This window comes from Choloepus didactylus, chromosome X, assembly GCF_015220235.1.
Source record: "Choloepus didactylus isolate mChoDid1 chromosome X, mChoDid1.pri, whole genome shotgun sequence".
NCBI lineage: Eukaryota > Metazoa > Chordata > Mammalia > Pilosa > Megalonychidae > Choloepus > Choloepus didactylus.
This window is the reverse complement of record NC_051334.1, coordinates 58549333-58571352: the sequence shown is the minus strand read 5'-3', so window position 1 is coordinate 58571352 and position 22020 is coordinate 58549333. Positions and strand designations below refer to the sequence as shown.

At 46.7% G+C, this 22020-nt stretch overlaps 2 protein-coding genes and 1 non-coding gene across 3 annotated transcripts in view; 1 reads left to right on the top strand and 2 right to left on the bottom strand.

Annotated features, from left to right (window-relative positions):
- PFKFB1 (6-phosphofructo-2-kinase/fructose-2,6-biphosphatase 1) overlaps positions 1-3495 on the top strand; it is a 336515-nt gene extending 333020 nt beyond the window's left edge. The window contains 3 exon segments of the mRNA XM_037821028.1: positions 1868-1930; positions 3001-3065; positions 3436-3495. Of these exon segments, the coding sequence (XP_037676956.1) occupies positions 1868-1930; positions 3001-3065; positions 3436-3495 (188 nt within the window).
- A 1052-nt stretch (positions 3496-4547) lies between these two features.
- TRO (trophinin) lies at positions 4548-13926 on the bottom strand. The gene is given in 16 exon segments (XM_037821767.1): positions 4548-4651; positions 4816-6094; positions 6185-6803; positions 7234-7345; positions 7922-7972; positions 7974-7982; positions 8400-8442; positions 8537-8616; positions 9356-9447; positions 9945-10024; positions 10278-10301; positions 10304-10337; positions 10452-10556; positions 11060-12232; positions 12544-12617; positions 13889-13926. Coding segments are annotated over 14 exon segments (3735 nt in total). The 5' UTR covers positions 12589-12617; positions 13889-13926; the 3' UTR covers positions 4548-4651; positions 4816-4826.
- LOC119523901 lies at positions 7596-7721 on the bottom strand. Its single transcript, XR_005214705.1, has one exon. It is a non-coding gene; the product is annotated as a small nucleolar RNA SNORA11 (small nucleolar RNA).
- Positions 13927-22020: the final 8094 nt, after the last annotated feature.

Below are 22020 nucleotides of genomic sequence, written 5' to 3'. Positions count from 1 at the left end.
CCCACACATGCTGAAGTGTTTGGCATTTCCAAGTTATCTTGAGGGTGCATATGGACAATGGAAAGTGATATTTGAAGTCAGCAATGTCTTATAAACTTGGATCTTTTCTACAATGCTTGCTTCAAAACAAAGAGTGTGTGCAATGAGGAGTCATCCAGAATTGGAACTCATGGAAACTTGGGAAATTGACATTGGACAAGTCATTTCTTCTGCCTGCTCCTCAATTTCCTCTCTGGTAAAAGGAGATGGAAGATGGGTTAGGGGTTCTTGGGCTGCTAGATTTCTGATACTGTTCACAACTCTACTGTTTGATGCCATCTTTTGAGATGGAGGCAAGCATAATAACCCCCATTTTCTGGCTGAGGAAATGGGGGCTCAGAGAGGTGAAGTGACTTGCCCAAGGTCGGAGGACTCAAACTGACAGGAGTTGATCCCAGGTGTATTCTAGAGGCCCACCCCTCTCAGATATGCATGGAGTGTGTGTGTGTGTGTGGTGGGGGGGCATGTGTGCCTCCTGTCTGTACACTGCTTTATCTATTTCCTGCATATGCTCATGCACAGGGTCACACCAGCTGCTCAAAATTGCCCTGGGATCTGAGTAGGGCAAGACAGATGTTATTACTTAGTCCTATTATTCAGGTGAGGAAGCTGAGGCTCAGAAAGATGATGTGACAAAGACTGCAGACCCACAGAACTTCAGAGCCGGGGGCACCCTCAGAGTAACTCTAGTCTAATCCTGTGTTATGAAAGGTGGGGACTCTGAGGGCAAGACAGAGGAGAGGTCACTTGTTGAGCAGTGGCAGAGCTGAGTCAGAGACCTCAGGCAAGTCGCTTCCCTTCTCCGAGTCTGTTTCCTCATCTTACGAGGGGCAACAGTAAATCCCTCAGTGTCAGTGAGGATGGAATGGGACAGTGCCCTTGAAGTCTTTGGCACAGGGCCTGATGAGGAGGAGGATGAGAAGCCGGATGGCTGCCCAGGGAAACACCAAACCTGATGTCTCAGGAGGCTGGGAAGGTGGAAGAATGGAGCAGGTCTTGAAAGCTAGGATGAACCTAAGGGAAAGGAAAGCTGTAGGGGTGGTGTTTCGGCTAAAGGACAGGAGACAGGGAGTGATACATGCAGCCTGGGTGGGTGGGTGTCAGTAGAGGAGGGGAGCAGGTGGGTGTGTCACTCCCAAGACACCCTGAGGCCCTCGTGGGCAGCGGCAGCAGACTGCAGTGGGCAGAGCACGCATCACGGCCTCTGAGAGCCCTGGGTTCAAGTCCCGATTCTGCCTCTTCCTGTCTTTGTGACTTCAGGCAAGTGGCTTACCCCCTTGTAGCTCTCAGTTTCCTCACCCACAGAAAGGCCTAATCATCCTCTCCTCTCCAGGCTGCCTGTGAGGAGTCAGAGCAGGCCTGGCCTGGGGAGAAAGCTCTGGAAGCTGTTAAGTGCCATGCACACCTCATTCAGTGGCCAGGCGCATAGCAGGGTCGCAGGAAACACTTGCTAAGATGAACTGTGGGCCTTTGTGATGGGGGAGCCAGCGGAAGGCCTGAAGCTATGGGAAGGAGGGAGGCCTGCCTTGGCCTCCTGTTTGCCCTGTTAGTGAGGAGGCAGCCTGTCACCGAGGTGGCCAGCCTGACCCCCCCTGCGGGACCCACAATCTGTCCACATTTCCAAGGGCTCTCCTTCCTTCCTGGTCCTTCCCTCTCTGCCCTCTTCCTCTCTGCCCTACCTGCTGTCAGCACTGCCCCTGGTGTGGTGAGGCAGCCCTGGGGGAAGGGGAGGAAAAAGGGGAAGAGCCCTGAAAGCCCACAGGCCTGGGGTGGACGTGCCCTCCCCAGCACTGCCCATGTCTGATGGCTGCTTTCTCCTCCTTTCCAGATGAGCTACCATATCTCAAGTGTCCTCTGCACACTGTGCTCAAACTCACACCTGTGGCTTATGGTGAGCGCTCTCACCTCATCCAAGGAAGGGCATGTGTGCACAGCGGTTTCCTGGGGGAAGTTAACTGGGTGGGTAATTGGGTGTACTGGTAGAGGTGAGTCTGGTGGTACTAGGATGAGAACAGGGAAGGACTGTGATGCCTCAAAATCTGGGACCTGGCCCCAACTTTCTCTGTTTCTGCCAAAGCACCAAGCTGCAGAAGGGCTTACACACAGCAGGAGATGAGTTTAATAAGTTTGGTTGGGTGGGGAGTGGGGCAGGCAAAGGACATGGGAAGACTGGACTGGGGGTCCCAAAGGAGAACAGAGGACTATAGGTTGGGATCAGATTGAAGAAAGGCCTCAAAGACCAGCCTGGGCAGGTTAAACTGCTTAGACTCTCTCCTGGGTCATTAGGCAGCCATGAAAGGTTCATGACCAGGGAAGGGAGAGAATCAAACCTGTTTGAGGGTATAAACAGGGCAGAATGGCATACTGAAGCCTGGAGTAGGGTGCAATACATGGGGATGGAGTTAAGGGGGCTTCCACAGGCATTGGGCCTCTTGGCAGCCCTAGGTCCCACTGCTATCTCCGTCTTTCTTCTTCAGGCTCCCTAGAAATCCCTTGTTACATTCCACAACTCTGATGTGGCCTTGCCCACATTGTTCTGAAAATAAACTTTACCTGGGACTCATTGTCCCAAGGCAGTGGCCCTAGTTCTTCTACCACTTCAGCACCTAACATGGCTCAGAGGATCCATAGAGCTCCATTAAAAGCATATAGATTAGATTATCTCACAGACCACAAGAGTTGGAAGATCATCTCTTCTCATATCCATCCCTGTTTACAAATAAGCAACTGAGGCTCAGGGGACTCAGAGACTGTCAGGGACAGAGCTGGGAGGACTGCCTGTCTGCTGCTTCTTGGGCCTGGGATCTTTCTCACACATGACACAGCTAGTCTCTCTACAGAGCAGTCACAACCTGTACACAGTGTGGAAATGGGGTGTAAGTGGTGATAGGGAGGGGGATGACACCTCAGGGAAGACCTGTGCTTACTCAGGAACTTGCTGACGGGTTGTTCTTTTCTGAGGCTGCAAAGTGGAGTCCATCTACTTGAATGTAGAGGCAGTGAACACACACCGAGAGAAGCCTGAGGTAGGTGGGGGACTCTGTGGCCTAAGCTGACTGTGGACAGAGCACATGGTGAAAGCCGCCTTCCCCAAAGAAAGTTACATACCCCCTGCCAGCCCCCAGAGTCTGAGTGTTTCTCACCAACCAATAGAATAACCAGTACCCAGAAATGCAGGAATCACAACCCAGACCTGAGATACCCGAGAGGCAGGGCTAAAGCCACACCTGCCATAAAGGCCTCACACTGAGATTTACTCCAGGCCTACCTGAGTGAAGGTCAGGATCCAGCCTAACTGAAAGAGGGGGTCCTGGCAGTGAGGGCAAGAGACAGGGGAGGGGCTGGGGCTCTACACTGTTGTCTCCTTCATATTAATCCTGGACTCTCTCCTCTTAGAATGTGGACATCACCCGGGAACCTGAGGAAGCCCTGGACACAGTCCCTGCCCACTACTGAGCAGTTCTCAGGAGGTTAAACTGTCTCTGTCCTCATTGTCTTATACCTTTAGGAGCTCCTATTGCTTCTCCTTTCCTATCCTGAGAAGACTACAGCCTTGATCTCACTGGGAGAACCCTGCTTCCAGTGAAGAAGTTCTTAGCAGCTCCAAAACACATCTCTATTCCTGACCACAACGAAGGAGCTGTCTAGCTCTGAATGAAACTTTGTTCTTAATTCCTATTCCCTTATCAATAAAGACTTAGAGGGGGTCACTGTGAGGCTTCTTCCACTGTCCTTAAGATCCTGACTTTGTGAAGTGGACCTGGTATTGTGGGGGTGGGGAATGAGTGAGGACATCCTGGAGGGAAGAGTTCTGGGGTAGCTCCTCCAAAGATGAGGGAGGAGAGAAGTCCTCCTGAGTGCCTGTGTTCCTGTTCCTTACACTCAGAGAAGAAATTTTACCACAGTGGTCCTCTCTTCTCCAGCTCTTGCTGCCACCTTCCTGTCATTTCACTGTCCATAGGAATGATCCAACCAACTCCCTGGCTTCCCAGGTCCTTAACTCCCTCAATTCCAGTGACCATCTCCTCCCTTTCAGTCACCCACTCCATGGACCTTGGAATCATCTAGACTTCTCCCCACTCTGACCTCCTCCTCTATCTTTCCATTCATACCCAAACTTCTCAAATTGAAGCTATACTTACTGTCTAGTCCCTTCTCCCTCTGCTTTCTGCTTCAGGCTTTCCCCCTGAAGCATAGCTTTGCTCAAGCTACTTCCCCTTGCCTGCCCCATTTCCCCCAGGCTTCTATCCTACTGAAGTCATATCTACCTTATAGTCTAAAGCTGCACCCCTACCTTCCCCAAAGAGCTTTGCTGATCTCTACTTCATCAGTGAATTCAAAATGTCACTCACAGCAACCTAAGCACATTAAAAGAGAAAAAACTTTTCAATTCATTTTGCAAATTTAATGTAACTCTGACACCAAAAAATGACAACACACAGAAAGCAAACAAGAAAGCAGGAACACTAAACAGATTTTATACATGTCACCTTCAGCCAACTGGTAGTAGCTGCTTAGGCTGCTGTGTGGAAAACATTCCAAGGATTTATGTTGGCTCCATGGGAAGGACTGCTGCAATTCGTTAGTGGTACCTGTAAACATGGAAATAAACCTGAAAACAAAACACCAAACAGGAACACACATTTTAGAACCAAATATACTGTTTTCTCATACTGCCTTCATTGCCCCCATCCCTCCTTGCCTCAGGTTTCTTATAACACCTCCCAGCTCTTATACCCTCCCTGTGGGCCCTGGCTGTGGAAGTGTTATAATTACCTGAAACCTCACTAGCCATAGGAGAAGCTGCAGGCACCAAGGCTGGTGGTTCCACCACCAAAGCTAGCACTGCTGCTTGGTCCATCACTGAAACCGGCACGGGTGCTTGGTCCACCAATAGAACTGGGTCCACCATTGAATCCGGTGCTGGTGCTGGGTTCGCCAGTAAAGCCAGTGCTGGTGTTGGGGCCACTGCCAAAGCCAATGATGGTACTCAGTCCTCCGTTGAAGCAGGCATTGGGCCCACCACCAAAGCCATCGCTGGTTCTGAAGCCACCTCTAAAGCCAGCACTGGTACCAAGTATGCTGTCAAAACCAACATTGGTGCCCAATTCACCACCAAAGCCATCGTTGGTGCCCAGTCTTCCACTGAAGCCAGTGGTGGTACCTAGTCTACCACCGAAGCCAGTGCTGGTGCTCAGTCCACCTCTGAGTCCAGCGCTGGTGCTTAACCCACTGCCAAAGCTGAAACAGGCACTGGTACTGGGTCCATCACCAAAGCTGGCACTGGTAGTGCTACTGAAGCAGGCACTAGTGCTAGGAGGGCCACCAAAGCAGAGGCTACTGCTAGACACACTGCCAAAGCAGAGGCTGGTGCTGGGAGCACCACCAAAGTAGAGGCTGGTGTTGGGAGCGCCACCAAAGGTGACGCTGGTGCTGGATGCACCACCAAAGCAAAGACTGGTACTGAGAGTACCACCAAAGCCCATGCTGTTGCTGGGAGTTCCACCAAATTCACCAGTGGTGCTAAGAGCCCCACTGAAGCCAGCACTGGTGCTATATGCACCACCAAAGCCAGCACTGGTGCCAAAAGCACTGCTAAAGCCTGTGCTGGTGCTGAGTACACTACCAAAGCTGGCACTAGTGCTGGGAGAGCCATCAAAGCAGACAGTGGTGCTTAGTGTGCCACCAAAGTCAGTGCTGGTGCTAGAAGAACCACTGAAGGAGACACTAGTGCTGAGTGTACCATCAAAAGCAGTATTGGTACTGGGAGAGCCACTGAAGCAGATACTCGTACTGAATGTGCCTCCAAAGCTAGCACCAGAGCTGTGAGAGCCACCAAAGCAGATACTGGTGCTGAGTGCGCCACCAAAGCCCGTGCTGGTGCTAAGTGCACCACTGAAGACAGTGCCAGTGCTGGGTGCAGTGTCAAAGCTGGTGCTAGTACTGAGTGTACCACTGAAGCCAGCAGTGGTGCTGAGTGTACCTCCAAAGCCAGAGCTGGCTCCACTATTGAAACTGGCACTGGTGTTGGGTATGCCACTAAAGCTAATGCTGGCTCTGCCACTGAAACTGGAGCTAGTATTAGGTACACCACCAAAACTAATGCTGGATCCGCCAGTGAAGCTGGCACTGGTACTGGGTGTACCACCAAAGCTAATGCTGGCTCTACCACTGAAACTAGCACTGGTGCTGGGTATGCCACCAAAGCTAATGCTGGCTCTGCCATTGAAGCTGGAGCTAGTGTTAGGTATGCCACCAAAACTAATGCTGGATCCACCACTGAAGCTGGAGCTAGTGCTAGGTGCACCACCAAAACTAATGCTGACTGCATTGTTGAAACTGGCACTGATACTGGGTGCTCCACTGAAGTTAGTGCCAGCTCCTCTAGTGAAGCCACCACTGGGGCTGGGTGCTCCACCAAAGCTAATACTAGCACCATCACTGAAGCTAGCTCTGGTGCTATCTCCTCTGCTGAAGTCAACGTTGGTGCTGGCATCTGAATTTTCTTGAGCTCTGGCCTCAACTTCAAGTGAGAATCTGCTCCAGGCCTGAGGTTCATTGCCTAATTCTTCCCTTGTCAGACAGTCGATTTCCATGTCATCCCAGTTCCAGGGCCCAGCCACAGCTTCCTCTCCAATCCCCATTTGGGCTCTTGCCTCAGCCCTGGCCTCAGCCTCAGCCACAGCCACAGCTGCAGCCTGGACTTCCATCTCCACAGCCTCCCGGTACTGAGCAGCCCAGTCCTTGGGGTCTTTCTTCTGCACCTGAGATAGGAATGATAATCATAAGGAAAACAGTCCTTGTAAACATATATTAACCACCTACTATGGACTTTGTATAAAGATAATAGTAATAATAAGAATTCTTAGTTACTGGGACTCATTATATGAAAGTGCTAAGATCTAATTTCAGCTCTGACAACTTAAGTGCTTGTGTACCCTGGACAAGTTACTTAACCTCAGTAAGCTTAAGTGTCTTCATCTGTAATATGAGAAATGATAAGAATAGGTAGAAGGAATGAAAGAGACAATGTAAACTTATCTCTTGCAGCACTCTGGAACATAAATGAGGCTCCATAATATTCATATACAAAATACAGGCTCCTCTATACCTGCCTATCTCTGAAAAGAGTCTACCCCAGCCAGGGACATGCCATTCCCTTGAAATGCCAAATTTGGGCAGCTCTCCTATTACCTTGCATGCAAACTTGAGAACTTTCATCTTGCTAGTCTCATGGTAGGAGTGCAAGCCCCAGAACTCATACTCAGGTGGTCTGCTGTTGGGGACCTTCTTGTATTCTGGGGACCTTCTTGTATTCCAGGTACCTTGAAGAGAGGAAATGAAACTTGCTTCTAGCCAAGCAAACTTGTCTAACCACTGGGCAGCAGGTGGCAACCTCCCCCAAACAAATACTAAGCTCAGCACCTGAAGAAGGATTTCCAAGAGCCTACACTCCCAGATTCACTCCCAAACACAGTTCATGGTCTTGGCCTCCAATATTGAGACATTTCCCATTGGCCCTGTGTATAGCAGTCACTTGGTGCTGCAGGGGAGGCATTTGTAGGGTATGATGTCACAAGAAGAACAAGTATCCTGCCACCTGTGAGGAGAAAACCCAATTCCTGTTGGTATGTTTTGAACAGAGGAGTCCTTCTTCAAGACTCCTGCTCTGAGTACACCCCATAGCAAGGGCCTTCTGTTTGGTCTGGCTGACCCTAGGAAAGGTCCACCTATGGGAACTGTGGACAGGTCAAAATTCTAGGTCACAGAATGCCCATCCTTCTAAAGCTACTGTAAGAAAAGGGCTGATTGAGCACTTTCTGAACTAGACCAGCATGCCAGAACACTTCAAGGCCAGACAAAGCCCCAAGTCACAACTTACTTCTGCTTCACAAACTCGTCTGTGATGAGCTTCCTCACTTCCCCAAAGAGAGTGTTGCACCCTCACAATGGGAAAAATAACCCATGAACAGAGATCAGAACTCCCCAGATGAGGGCAAAGCCATTTCACAACATGAAAGAGACCTTCCTAGCACATGGGGCAGTCTCAAAGAAGGCAGGAAGGTAGAAAGCATGTGGTCAATGGAAGCAGGCAATTTAGGCAAGATGGCTCTTTGTCATGGATGCCCTGAAGGTCTATCTGAGATTTCAGCTTAGAAAAGACAGAGGATATAGAGGAGAGAGGAAGTAGAGAGTTCAGGACCATTTCCCCAACCACCCAGTTTAGAATCCAGGGACCTCTACCGAGTCTGGAACCTCCCACCCATTCAACCAGACCACCAGGCTGATGCAATCCTGGGACCATCCTCTCTTGCCAAAGGACAACATGGACAGCAAGTGCTGAGAGAGCCCAATCATACCCAGGAGGCAACCCCAACTTGCATAGCACCTCCCAGATGACAGCTGCAAGGGGAGGCAAGAGGAGACAAGGGACAGAATATGAACACATGAAATTTGAACCATAGCCACCCATTCAGCTGCAGGCCCAGCCATTCACCCTCATTGGCCTTGTTGCCATTCATAAAAATTACACTCAGAATCACCATGAGGAGACCTAGTTTGGGTGTGTCCTTCGTCCTAAGGGAATAATAGGACAGAGAGGTTTATGTCTAGAAGACTTTTGCAAAAGACATACTAGCCAGCTCTGTAGGCTAGTTTTTCCTGGATCCCTTAGGGATGGGAGAATTCTGCCCAGTCCATGCTCCAAGCTCTATGTGAGCCTGGGTAAGGCACTCAGACTCTTGAGGTTCAGTCTCCCATCAGTAAAATGAGAATTACATCCTCCCCTCCCTAGGTTTCCAAGAGAATGGAGAAGGCCTGTCAATCCGGCACAACATGGAGAATACCTGCCAATCTGGCACAACACAGGCACTCGGTCAATGTCAGTCCCTTCTTTCTCTCCCAGACTCCTCGATCTTAATGGAACTCTAGGCACAGCCCCTGATGACTCTCCTGCCCTTCAAGCATCATGATCTACCCACGCCAAGAAGCACCCCCCTGAGAAGCACTCTACCAAAGCCAGTCCTGGCACACAGCAGGAAGAGACAATGACAGGCTTGCTTTCCTAGGAAGCTTCTGGAGGGATAGAAAACCTGACAGCAGGAATGCCCTACCCCAGGAGTCTATGCCCGTCAATCAATCAAAATCAGGCACTAATATATGTGCAGGGCTCCAGCTATGTGGGAACTGGAACAGGGCTTTTAAAACCCTGTCTTTCCTGACTCTCTAAGAGGATGTGGGAGAGACAACAGGGAATGGGTAGTAGCATGGACAAAAGAGAAGCCCCCCCCTCCACCCAATCCCTTTCCCAGCTTACGTTCCCAGTATGCCTGCCGAGGATTCCTGAGTGCTGATGAGAATATACAAGCTACTTTGCTTATCAATTTCCTTCAGATTGACTTGAAACATCTGCCAAGTAAAAGAATAGCCTGTGAGATCACAAAATTCAGCCTAGGTATCTTTCAGCTTCCTGAGCATCCCACAGCTCCCCATATGCCTAGGGGATTTTGTGTGAGAAATGAGTGCATATAAAGCTCTTCACTAAGTGACTGGCACACAGTAAAAACACAATAATGTACTACTGTGATCAACATATTTGGAATTAGTGGAAATTTTGGGAGACAGAGTAGGGAATGGAAGGGAGAGGTTAGCATCTGAAATAAATCATAGGATGTGCCCAGTAGTGGACAGAAGTCAGGACTAAGATGGGCGGCTTGGGTCCTAACTGTACTTTTACCTCTGATTTACATGGCTAGTCTATGACCCTCCCTAGGCCACCATCTTCCTCTCTACACAGTGATGAGTCTGGATTACTGAGTCTGTGTGGCCCTCCCAGAAGAGACATGTTGCCTTTGTTCAATTCAAGGCTTCCCCATTGCACCCAACCCCCAGAGCTTCCTCTTCACCTTCTCCAGAGTGTAGCTTGCTCGTTCAATGATTTCTGGGAAATATCCATCATATTCTCGGATGACATCTTTCAGCATGTCTGCAGGAAGGGAGAGGTGGAAGCAGCTGGGTTGAGCAGGGGCCACAGAACTGAAGCTCTTTTGACAGCCTGTGTGTTCAGTGCAGCCAGAGTCCTGAACTGTGTTAATGGGAGACACCAGCCATGGCATAGTGTGAGGAGGGAAAGGTGGAGATATGAAGGAATGAGGAGGCCATAAAGGTAGTGTTACCCCCAGGCACTGGGAGAAAGGGGAGTGGAGTGGAGAGCTCAGATAGGAGGAGTAGGACTCTACCTGAGTGCTTGATGGGGATCTTTGGTCCTTAACCAGCAGGTATTTCACCAACTTATTTGCCTGGGAGAGGAGGAATACATGGGGAGATCACAATTGTTTGCAGAAACCTTGAAAGGGTGGCAGACAAGAGGGCAGGTGAGGATGAAAAGAGACTGGGCAGCATTGGATTCTTACCCTTTCTTGCAAAATGGCCACATCCCGGGGCGGCGGCGCTCTCCAGCTCCATGGGATCCTCCTGTAATTACCGCCACCTCTCTCATCCCCATTCAGATGCTTGGACTGCATCATCAGAAAGAAGGAAGGCCCAGAGTCATCACCAGGTGAAAGAAACAGCTCTGTATCCTCACTCTGCTTCCTCTAAATCCTTCTCTGTAGTGGGACCTGATCAAGCCATTGGTTACTCTGTGTCCTGGACTTGTCTTTCACTGCTGGAACTATGATCCCTAGTTAATAAGAGTTCCTTTCAAGACTTAAAGACATGGCCTTTGTGAATACACCTAACTCAAAGCCTGGCACACGGTAGTCACTATGTAAATACAAGTTGAATTACATTCAGATTGTAGTGAGTGTTTGGATGTCTTATTTCCTCACAAGCCTGTACATTACCAGGAGGTAGAAACTATATCACATTCTTCTCAGCATTCCCCATGGTCTAGCTGAACATAGGAACTGGCTCAAAGTAAAAAGGCTCAGTAAACTCATAGAAGAAATGAAAAAACTAGAAAGACGGGAATGGAAAAGGAGAGGTGCAAAGTCAAGGATGGTGATGTCAGAGATCTCACCTTTCTGTTCTTCTTGCCCCGGGTCCTGTTTGTGGGCTCCAGATTCAACTGAGCCAGGTGGTCATCTGCCAGGGCCTGGACAGCAGCAGCAACCTGAGTCTCAAAGGCACTTATGTTGGCCTGACAGGTAGCCATCTTGGCCTGGGCCCCGTGGTTAACAATTTGAATTTGACTTTCAGATGCCTGGGGCTTAGCAACAGCTTTCAGAGCCCTGGACCTTCTCTTGCCCCAGAGAGTGGCTGCTAGAGCTTGGTTGGTGTTCATTTGTGAGGCAGCTGGGGTCTCAGAGATTTCAGAGGCAGAATTTGGACCCTTACTGGCAGCCTTCATGTCCTTGGATTTTCTGGGCCAGATAGCTGCTGCTAAGGCCTCAATCTGCCTGGTAGCTGCCTCAGTGGCATTTGGGGCCTCTAAGAGCTCAGTGTCAAAATTTGTAGCCTTAGTAGGTGCTTTCTTGGCTTTGGAGGCTTTCTTGGTTCCAGTAGAGGCTGCTGTGACCTGGGTATTGGCTATCTCATTGGTAGTTTGGCCATGGGTGGCAGTTGGAGCCGGCGAGATTTCAGTGACACTAGTTGTGGCCTTATTGGTAGCTTTCTTAGACTTGGAAGTTTTCTTAAGCTTGGTGGAGGCTATCAAGGCGTGGGAATTTGCTGACTCATTGGCATTTGGAATCTGGATAGTCTGAGGGATGAATGGTAGGTTTAGGGCCTGCAATGGTGACCTGAATTGTGTAGCAACACTCTCCCTGCCAGTTGAGATCTAGGAGCCTTGGGCTGCCTTAGCAGTAACTCTCTTTGCCTTGTTGGATTTCTTAGGTTGAGCAGTAGCTAAAGAAGCCTGAGTACTGGCTGCCTCAGTGGTAGCTGGAGCCTGAGAGATCTGGGGGATGATGGGCAATTTTAAGGCCTAAAAATTTATTTGGGACTTGGTGGCAATCTCACTGGCAGGTGGCACTGGAAGGGCAGCAGATGCGGACTTAGTTGTAGCCTTAACAGGGGCCTTCTTGGCCTTGCTTTTCTTAGGCCGGTTGACAACTGGCGGGTCCATGGCCAGGGGGTCCTTGGTTGCCGCCAACAGGGTATTCATCAGCAAGACACTGTCCTCTTCTGTGGCCTCAGCCTGTACATCTGGAGGGAAGGGAAGCCCCAGGCTCCCAGGGGGAGGCAGAGGGCCCTACACACTTAGAATTATGATCCTCTGGGCCATTCAGTCTCCCTACAGCCCACCCTGTTCACAAAGGCCTCCCCTTCCTCTGAGTAGTGATTGATGCTGGAAGAGGGCTGGGGAAAGGGGTAAGAGAGCAGGGTACAGATAGAGCCAGGCAGGTTTTCCTCTTCTCCCCATCTACCATGCAAGAGTGGGGTGCAGGGGACTGAGACTGTTTGGGCAGGGAATTATGCAAGTGCAGGGTGGTAGGGGGCCAAAGAGCAGTTGCTGAACTCAGGACAGGAAGATGGCCTGGTGAGAGTGCAGAGAGGTCTCACCTGAAACAGGGGCATCCTATAACCGTAGTCATTCCTCCTATCCATCTCTCTGGAAGGCTGGGTAACAGCTGAGCCTGAGGGAAAGGGGCCTGAGTCAGGGGAGAATGAGGGGGAGAGGGAGTTTCAACAGACATCTCACCTATCCTAGGTAGGGGAATCTCACCTAACCTTAGGCCCCAAGCCCTTCAAGGCCTGGGTTCCCATACCTAGAGACCCAAGCCATTTGGTTTCCCAGCCATAATTCTTTTGCATCCTAGAATCTGCAAGTCAATTCCTACGACCTGGTCCCTTTGCCCAACACGCCCACTGCCTCAACTTGATAGTGTGCCTGCACACAATTCTGGGTGGGGGGCATTCCCATCTCAGGCCCACTAGCTTTCCCAATACAAGTCTTTCTTCAAGGCTTTCGGTATGGCTGCGCGCTGGTGGACCGGACTGTCTCTAACAAGCTCATTCCCAATCAAAAACTCCATTCTCAAAGCAGGATATCCCTTCCCCCAACACTGGCCCCCTCACTCCGCTATGCAGTACCTCTTTGCATCGCCCCTTCCCCAGCAACATCCACCTCTCCTCTGCGGTGCATTCACGCACCGCCCCTTCTCAATACTCCACCCTCCCCCCGCTCTGCAGTACTTCTCCGCACCGCCCCTTCCCTTGATACACCCCCTCCCTCCGCTCTGCGGTACGTCTCCGCACCGCCCCCTCCCCAATACCTCTAACCCCCTTCCAGGTCTGCAAGTGCCTCCTGGCCCTGCCTTTCTGAAACACTGATGCCTCACCCCCAAATCCAGTGGTATTAAGCGTCTGTATTTTCTTCTTCCCGAACCCTACCAGGTCCTGTCCCTTCCTTCTTTAGACTAGAATCAACCAAGTCTTAGCCCCTCCTTTCTCTCGCCTGAGCCTGGTCCTTTCAGCCGTTCAGAAGGGATTTTCTCCGGGTCCCGATCCCTATTCTCTGTGGCCCAAATCGGGTCCTTTCCCCTTTATCCAGCCTGAATGGGGTCCTGCTCTCTCTCATTGCTCTCCCGAACTGTGTCCTGATCACTTCTTTTATCGCCTGAACGATTTCAATCCCTCCCTTCTGCGATCTCAACCTGGTCCCGAACCCTCCCTTCTGCGGCCTGAAGCGAGTCCAGGTCTCTCCTTTCTCTGGCCAAAAGGAATTCTGCCCCCTCCTTTCTCCTGCGTGAACCGAGTCCAGCCACCTCTAAACCCTACAGCTTCCAAGCACTCGGGTCCCGAACCTCCAGCGGATTTTCTTCAAACCTCAAGTAATTTTAGAGTCATGCACGTCCAAACCACAGCCCGGAGACCCACTTCGCTAAAGCTGGGCACTTCAGCTCACCTCGTCCTCTTAAATGTCCAGAAAGCGTCCGCTTTCTCCAAGCCTTTCCTTGGGTATGAGCCCGCAACCCCCTCCCCTGGCCGGAAGTGGTCCTGTCTCTTTCCGCCTCCAGAGGCCGGGGCTTGGTCCCTGCTTGCCTCCCTGCTCTCCAGCTCTCCAGGTCCAACGTTTCATTCTCCTCAGTGTAGCACCTTTTTTTTTTCTGTTTATTACCCCTTATTCACTCCTGTTCTCCATTTAATTTCTCTATTCCCCATACCGTATCCCTTTCATATTTACGTCCCCATTTCCCCCTAAGAGGAAGGTGCATCTCTAAGCTCCCAAACCAAATCCTCCAACAGACTCTTCTAACCCAACACTAATTACATAGTGTGCCGTTATAGTGTGCGTTTGGGTCCCTCTCCCCCAGGAGCTGCTCTGGGGCCAGGGAACTAGGTCATATTGTGTTTCTCAAATATGACCAGATTGAGACCTATCAGAGACTCTCAACACTGAAAAGATAGGGTACCCCCACATCATATGTAATTCAAAATAAAAGCAGTAAATGTAAGAAAGTCTGATAAAGATGTTTATTTGCCCTATGATGACACCATTAATGCTTTTAAAAAATATCAAATTATTGGAAGAAATTTTATTGATGCTGCATTTTTCTTTACTGGCAAACCAAGCAACTGCTTATTCTATTTCTTGAGAAATGGAACACTGTTCACCAGTACGAAAACATTCTTCTCTGGTATACATTCATTCAGCCAGTCATTAATTATTTGTTGAACACACAGCTATGCCAAAGCCCTTCCTGGGCCTGGGCAAATAAAGACAAGAAAAATGGGGTTGGGATATCTGTTTTCAAAGAAGTCACATCCACTCTTTCTGTTGTTGTTCTTTAAATTTTTTATTTTGAAATAAATTCAAACTTACAGGACAGCTGCAAGAAAAATTAAAACCCCATATTGAAAACTCCAACATATCCACACCACCTTGATACCCAGTCTTGAGGATTGAATCATGCCCTGCACAAAAGGCATGTTCAGGTCCCAATCCCTGGTCCTGTGGGTGTGAACCCACTTGTAAATAGGACCCTTGCAGATGTTATCAGTTAAGATGTGTTTGTTTCGGTTTTCTGAAGCTGCCGAAATGCAATATACCAGAAATGGGTTGGCTTTTAAAAATGGGTATTTATTAAGTTACAAGTTAGAATTCTAAGGCCATGAAAATGTCCAAATTAAGGCATCAACAAGAGAATACCTTCTTGGAGGAAAGCCTGCTAGCATCCAGTGTTCCTCTCTCATATGGGGAGGAGCATGGTGATGTCTGCTTGTCCTTTTCTCCTAGGATCTGGTTTCAAAAGCTGCCTCCAAAATGTCTCACTGTGCTCTATGGGTTTCATCTACCTTTTATCCTCTCATAAAGGACTCCAGAAAGGGGATTAAGACCCACCTTGAATGGGCTGGGACAAATCTCCATGGAAACAACCTAATCAAAAGGCCCCAACCACAATAGGTGTGCACTCACAAGAATGGATTAAAAGAACATAGTCTTTTCTGGGTTACATAACAGCTCCAAACCAGCACAATCCACCCTCTGGACCCCCAAAATACATGTTCTTTTCATATGCAAAATACATTCATTCCATCACAACATCAGAAAAGCCTTAAATCATTTCAGTAACAGTAGATAAGTATAAAGTTTCATCAAAATCAGTTACAGGCATGGTTTGTCCTAAGGCAAAATTCTCCTCCATCTGTGGACCTGTGAAACTAAGAACAAGTTATCTGCTTCAGATATACAGAGGAGGGAAAGTCATAGGATAAACATTCCCATTTCCATAGGGAGAAATTGGAATACAAACAGGGGTCAAATTTCCCAAACAGTTCTGAAAACCTGCAGGGCAAACTCCATTAGATTTCAAAGTCTGAGAGTCATCTGCAGAAAGATGTTTTATCCTCAGAGCTTGAGAGAGCAGCAGTCCTACCCTTTTAAAGGGCTTATGCAGCAGCCTTGCTCTCTCCAAGCTTTGGGGAGTCCACCATGTTGTTGACTCCACCCTCTTCAAGCATCAGATAGTACCCAGACTCTCTGCCATCTCTGGAGCACACTCTCAACCCCCTTAGAACAGTGAGATGGTGGCCAGGCTCTCCCAAATCCACAGGGAATGTGCTCCACCCTCTCTGAGGCCTGGGACAGCAACAATCTTCCTGAACAATGGGGCTACAAAGCTCCCCTCAATTCCCCAGCCATCTGGGAGCCCTGGGTTGGTAACACTCTTCCTAAACAATGGGGTGGAAGGCCCACCCTCTGCAAACTCCAGGGCAAACTCACCCTTTCCACATGCATGGGTGGTTCCACTCTCCTGGCCCAAGGTTACTTAGCTCCAGACTTAAGCTTCCATGATTCTGCCTCTGAAGTCATTTTTCCTTCAAGCTGTCCCATTTTTTGTCCCTTTTAGTCCAGGCTGTCAGTGAGTCCATTTATACAGATCTTGCAAAAAACTAGTTGGTTTGGCATGCAGCATACAGGAATCACAACAATCAGACAATAGGACTTTCCATAAATCCTTTCTGGATAAATCCATATCCAAGCCTGGTTCATCCTGAAATGGCTGGCTGGTTCTATGTTTGGTTAAATCCTCACATGGGGGCACTATCCTCTGGGGACCCACTTTCTGGAAATTCAGAGTTTACCAAACCATCAGTTTCTGGTTCCTTTGTACCCAAGAGTTCAGTTCTCAGCTTAGCCCTCTCCTCTCACATTTTGCTATAAGGTACAAGGAGAATCCAGGCTGCATTTTTCACATTTAGTTTGGAAATCCCTTAAGCTAAGTATCACAGCTTGTTGCTTTCAAATTCTCCCTTCCATCCAACACCATTACTCAATTTTGCCAACTTCTCTGCCACCTTAAAACAAGGAATCACCTTCCTTCCAGTTGGCAATGACTCATTCATCATTTCTGTCTAAAGCCTCATTGGAGAGGGGTGATGATTGTTCATTAATAGGATTAGAAGTATCAGTGCCACATTGAAGGTGAACATGATTGAAAGTGGTTGTTTAAAAGCATGTATCCCATGGATTGGCACTACAAATATAAATAAGTGATTGCATTATATATTTCTAAGGTATGACACTGGTACAAAGAGTTAACAGCAGAGTGGTATATGGGAAAACTACCCATTACATATTATAGACTATATTCAATAGGAATACCTTTCCAGTACTACACTAATACTAGGGATGAATAATTAGGGGCTGATAAGAGCTTTGAGATGTTTTGTGTTTTGATAATTCATTAAAATTGAGAGTTATGATGATTGTACAACTAAGTGAAGATAATGTGAGACACTGATTGTTTATCTTGGACAGAATATATGCTATGTGAAATCAGGACACCCCTACTTAATAAGTCAAGCCCTTGATCTTGAGACTTGCTCTTCTGAAAAGTATGGCTGTAAATGGGATGTCAAGCCTTCCTATAATTATGCCTAAGAGGCACCTCCGGAGAACCTCTTTTGTTGCTCAGATGTGGTCTCTCTTTCTCTAAGCCCAACTCAGCAAATAAATTCTTTAACATCCCCCCTATGTGGGACATGACTCCCAGGAGGTTGAATTTCTCTGGGAACATGAGACATAAATCCCAGGAATAAGCCTGACCCTGGCATTGAGAGACTGAAAATGCCTTCTTGACCAAAAGGAGGAAAAGATAGGTAACAAAATAAGGTTACAGTGGCTAAGAGATTTCAAATAGAGTCAAGAGGCTACTCTGGAGGTTACTCTTATGCAAACTCCAGTTAGATATCCCAAATGGCCACAGTATGCAAAGCCCTAGCCAACAGTAGTCCCAAAATACCTAGGTCCTGATCTGAAACTCTATAAAAGTTTCACTCATTAAGGTTTTTTTTTTTCAAAAACTTAAATCCATCAGAGTGTTCCTATACCAGACAAGTCCTAAAACCCTGAGGCAAAAGCCTCTTTAAGAACATCAACCAGATGCAGCCCTCTTCCCCATAATGTTGACACCCATTTTCAATATGAACAAGTTAGGGTGGTCACTGCCTAGAGACCCCTGAATCAAGAAAGTGATTAAATGAGACGATGGAGTAGCAACAGATAGGATAGCATTTAACAAAGGATTACAAATGCTGAATCATTATATAAATATTTTTCTAGATGCTAGGGTATTGGAGTAGCTGGAAGGAAATGGATGAAATGGTGGAACTGTAATCCATAACATTCTTTGAAATTTGCTCTATACTACTCATTAAATTGAATCTGAGAGCATAGGTTATCAGGGGAAGGCTTATTGTAATAGTTCCTAGATTGTAAGCTCTTGGTGCAAAATCTATATATTCTATAGCACACTTTATAATTTAACTTGTATGGTCAGTTTATTCAAAACCATAATTACACGGAACTTTGAATGGAGAGTGATATCTGGTTGGTTTGTACAGGTTAGTGTGATGCCTCAATACATCTCAGAGCAATTTGGGCAGAGAATAAAAATGTATTTGCAAAACACCCTTGAGGGACTGGGGAAAATATGGAAATATTAAATTTCCCCACCTGGGGAATTGCTGATATTCTCAAAAGAATTGGGGACTACCAAGGTCAAGGCCAAGCCCTTGATCTTTTAATTTGCCCTTATGAAGCTTGTTACTGCAAAGGAGATGCCAAGCCTACTAATAATTGTGCCTAAAAGTCACCCCCAGAGAACCTCTTTTGTTTCTCAGATGTGGCCTCTCTCTCTATGCCAACTCTGCAGGTAAACTCACTGCCCACAATCCATGTGGGACATGACTCCCAGGGGTATAAATCTCCCTGGCAATGTGGGACATGATTCCCAGAGATGAGCCTGGACACAGAATCATGGGGTTGAGAAAGCCTTATGGACCAAAATGGGGAAGACATATGAAACAAAATAAAGTTTCAGTGGCTGAGAGATTTCAAATGGAATTGAGAGGATATTTTGGAGGTTATTCTTAGGTGTTATATAGTCTTTCCTGTGAGGCCTCTAGACTCTGTGCTTTTCCTATCCTGCCCAGCAGGTGGCACTTGTCAGCCCACAGGTCCCCACTGGTGTAAAGAGGTGCAGTGCCTTTAATTCTCAGGGGGCCTTGTCCAAGCCAGGGGCCAAGGGTGTCAGAAGCCAAGCTTAAGTTGTTTCTGTTTTATTTGTTTTTGAATTTTTTTCTTTCTCCAGGCTCTGTGGTTTGAATTCTCTGAGTTAGGGATGCCACTTGAGCTGGGCCCCACCCACCCTTTTTTAGGGAAGATAAGCTCTTTGGGGAATTATCTCCTGCAGTTGACGTCTTCCCTTGTCTCTTTAAGTCTCTTATCTTCACCCTTGCCTGGGCTTATGCTGACAATTGAAACTGCCTGAAGCTTTCTCTTATTAGCTGCTTAGAGAGAAAAAAGAAAAAGGAAAGAAATCCCCTTTTCAAAGCCAGTCCCCAGCCCCCTGTTTCTCCAGTCAACTGGAGTTGATACCTGTTCTATGTGCCCCTTTCCTTGGGACACAGCCATTTTCCAGTATTCCGAACTCAGCCATCTCCAAATGCCTCTGTTTCATTTATTCGTTATTATTATTATTTCCTATCAGTCCTGGCTTCTCTCTTCCCAGACAGACCTCAGGGTTCCTTTCCTGCTTGCTCTGGGTTTATCTGTGCTCATAGCTTGAATTCAGTAGTCCAAATTTGTTAAACTCACAATTGGAACTTGGTTGAGTTACTTTTTGTTGCTCCTAGTAGACTGCTTCTTTTTTCCACAGGGAGGTGTTCCAACTCAGCCTTCCATGCCAGTGGGGGAAGGGTGCCAGCTCTGCAGTTGGGGAGCTTTACTAACAGTTCTATGCTGCGATCTCAGCCATTCACCTATTCCAGACTGGTGTGCAATGTATGTCCACTCATGGATGTCCCTCAACAGATGTTCCAGACTATTTACTAGTTGTTCCTGGCTATTTACTAGTGCTCTGGAAAATTAACTAAATTCCACCCCTCCCTATGACACTGCCCCACCTCTGTTTTCTGAATATTTGAGAGTAGGTTGTATACACCATGATCTTTGAACACTTAATGCTTCCTCATACATTTCCTAAGAACAAATATATTCACTTATGTGACCACTTTAAGTGCAGTTATCAAATTCAAGAAATTTACCATTAATATAAGGCTTACAGTCTATATTCCAATTTTTTCCTATATCCCAATAATGTCCTTTTGAGCATCTTATCTTCCCTTGTTAGATACCATACAGGATCACATATTTTATTTAATTGTTATTGTTCTTTTATGTGTTTTCATTTTTTAATTGTGGAAATATATATGCAGTAGGAATTTTCCCATCTCAGCAAATCCCATGCATACCATTCAGTAGAATTAATTACATTCACAATGTTGCAGTATCCTCACCAACATCTTTTACTAGAATTTTCCCATAACTCCAAGTGGAAACTTTACACCCATTATGCATTGACTCCCCATTCCCCCTGACCCCACCCCTGGTAATGTCTATTCTACTTTTTGTCTCTATCAATTTTCATATTCTCCAATATTTTCTTTGTGGTTACCATGGAGCTTAAATTTAACATTTTAAATGTATAACAATCTTGTTTTGTTTGATACCAACTTAACTTCAATAGTATGCACAAACTATATTCCTATATCCCTTAACCCCCTACTTTTATGTTGTACTTGCATATTATGTATTTGTCCATTATGAGCCCAAAACCATTGATTTATCATTACATTTCATGCATTTGCCTTTTTGATCCTGTTGCAAGTAAAAAGTAGAGTTATAAACCAAAATTGCAATAGTACTGACATTTATATATACCCTTTAGTAACCTTTACCAAAGATCTTTATTTCCTAAAGCAGCTTCAATATACTGTCTAGTGTCCTTTATTTAAACTTGCAGAACTTCCTTTAATGTTTCTTCCAGGGCCAGTTTAGTGGTGAATAACTCCCTCAACTTTTTTTTTTTTTTAATCTAAGAATGTCTTACTCTGTCCCTCATTTTTGAGAGACAGTTTTGCCAGATATAGAATTCTTGGCTAGCAATATTTTGCTTTCAGAACTTTAAATATGTCATCTCACTGCTTCCTTGCCTCCATGGTTTCTGAAGAGAAATTGGCACTAATTCTTATTAAGGCCCCCTTGTGACACAATACTTTTCTCTTGTGACTTTCAGAATTCTTTTTTTATCTTTAGCATTAGACAATTTATTATATGTCTCAGCATAGTATATTTAAGTTTATTTTGTTTCAAGTTCATTGAGCATCCTGAATGTATATTTTCAAGTCTTTTATTAAATTTGGGAAGTTTTCAGCCATTGTTTCTTTGAATATTCTCTCTTCCTTTTTTCTCTTTCTTTTCCTTCTGGGACTCCCATGGTTGATGGTGTCCCAAAGTTTCCTAAGGTTCTGTTCACTTTTCTTAACTCTTTCCTTTTTCTGATCTTCAGACAGAATGATTTCAATTTTCTTATCTTCAAATTCACTGATTCTTTCTTCTGCCAGTTCCAATCTGCTGTTGAACCCCTCTAGGGAATTTTTTATGTCTGTTACTGTGGCCTTCAGCACTGTTTGGTTCCTATTCATAATTTCTATTTCTTTATTGATATTCTCTTTGTGCTTATCTAATTTTCCTAATGTCCTTTAGTTATTTGTCCATGTTTTCCTCTAGCTCTTTGAGCATTTTTAGGAACATTTTTAAACATTTTTGCCTAGCATATCCCATTTCTGGTCTTCCTCATTGATGGTTTAAAATGCTTTATTTCTTCTCCTTTGCCTGAGTAATTGCTTCCTTGTCCTTTGTGTGTTTAGTAATCTTTTGTTGAAATCTGAACATTTGGATATTTTAATGTGTTATCACTGAATTTACACTCTGAGGCATCTGTTCCTTAATATTGCATACAGATAGCATTATTATAGCAGAGATTTCCTTGAATTCCAGGAGCTAACAACAAAAAATGAAAAAATAAAACTCCTTTGCAGCCTTTGCAGATTGGACTATGCTCCCCATCAGAGCTTACCCATACCATGCTTTAGAAAAAAGCTCGAGGCAAAAGTGTAGGATCCTTCCTGATCATTCAGCACATGCCTTTTGTCCTGGGCATGTGGACACAGCCCTAGGAATTCCGCTGA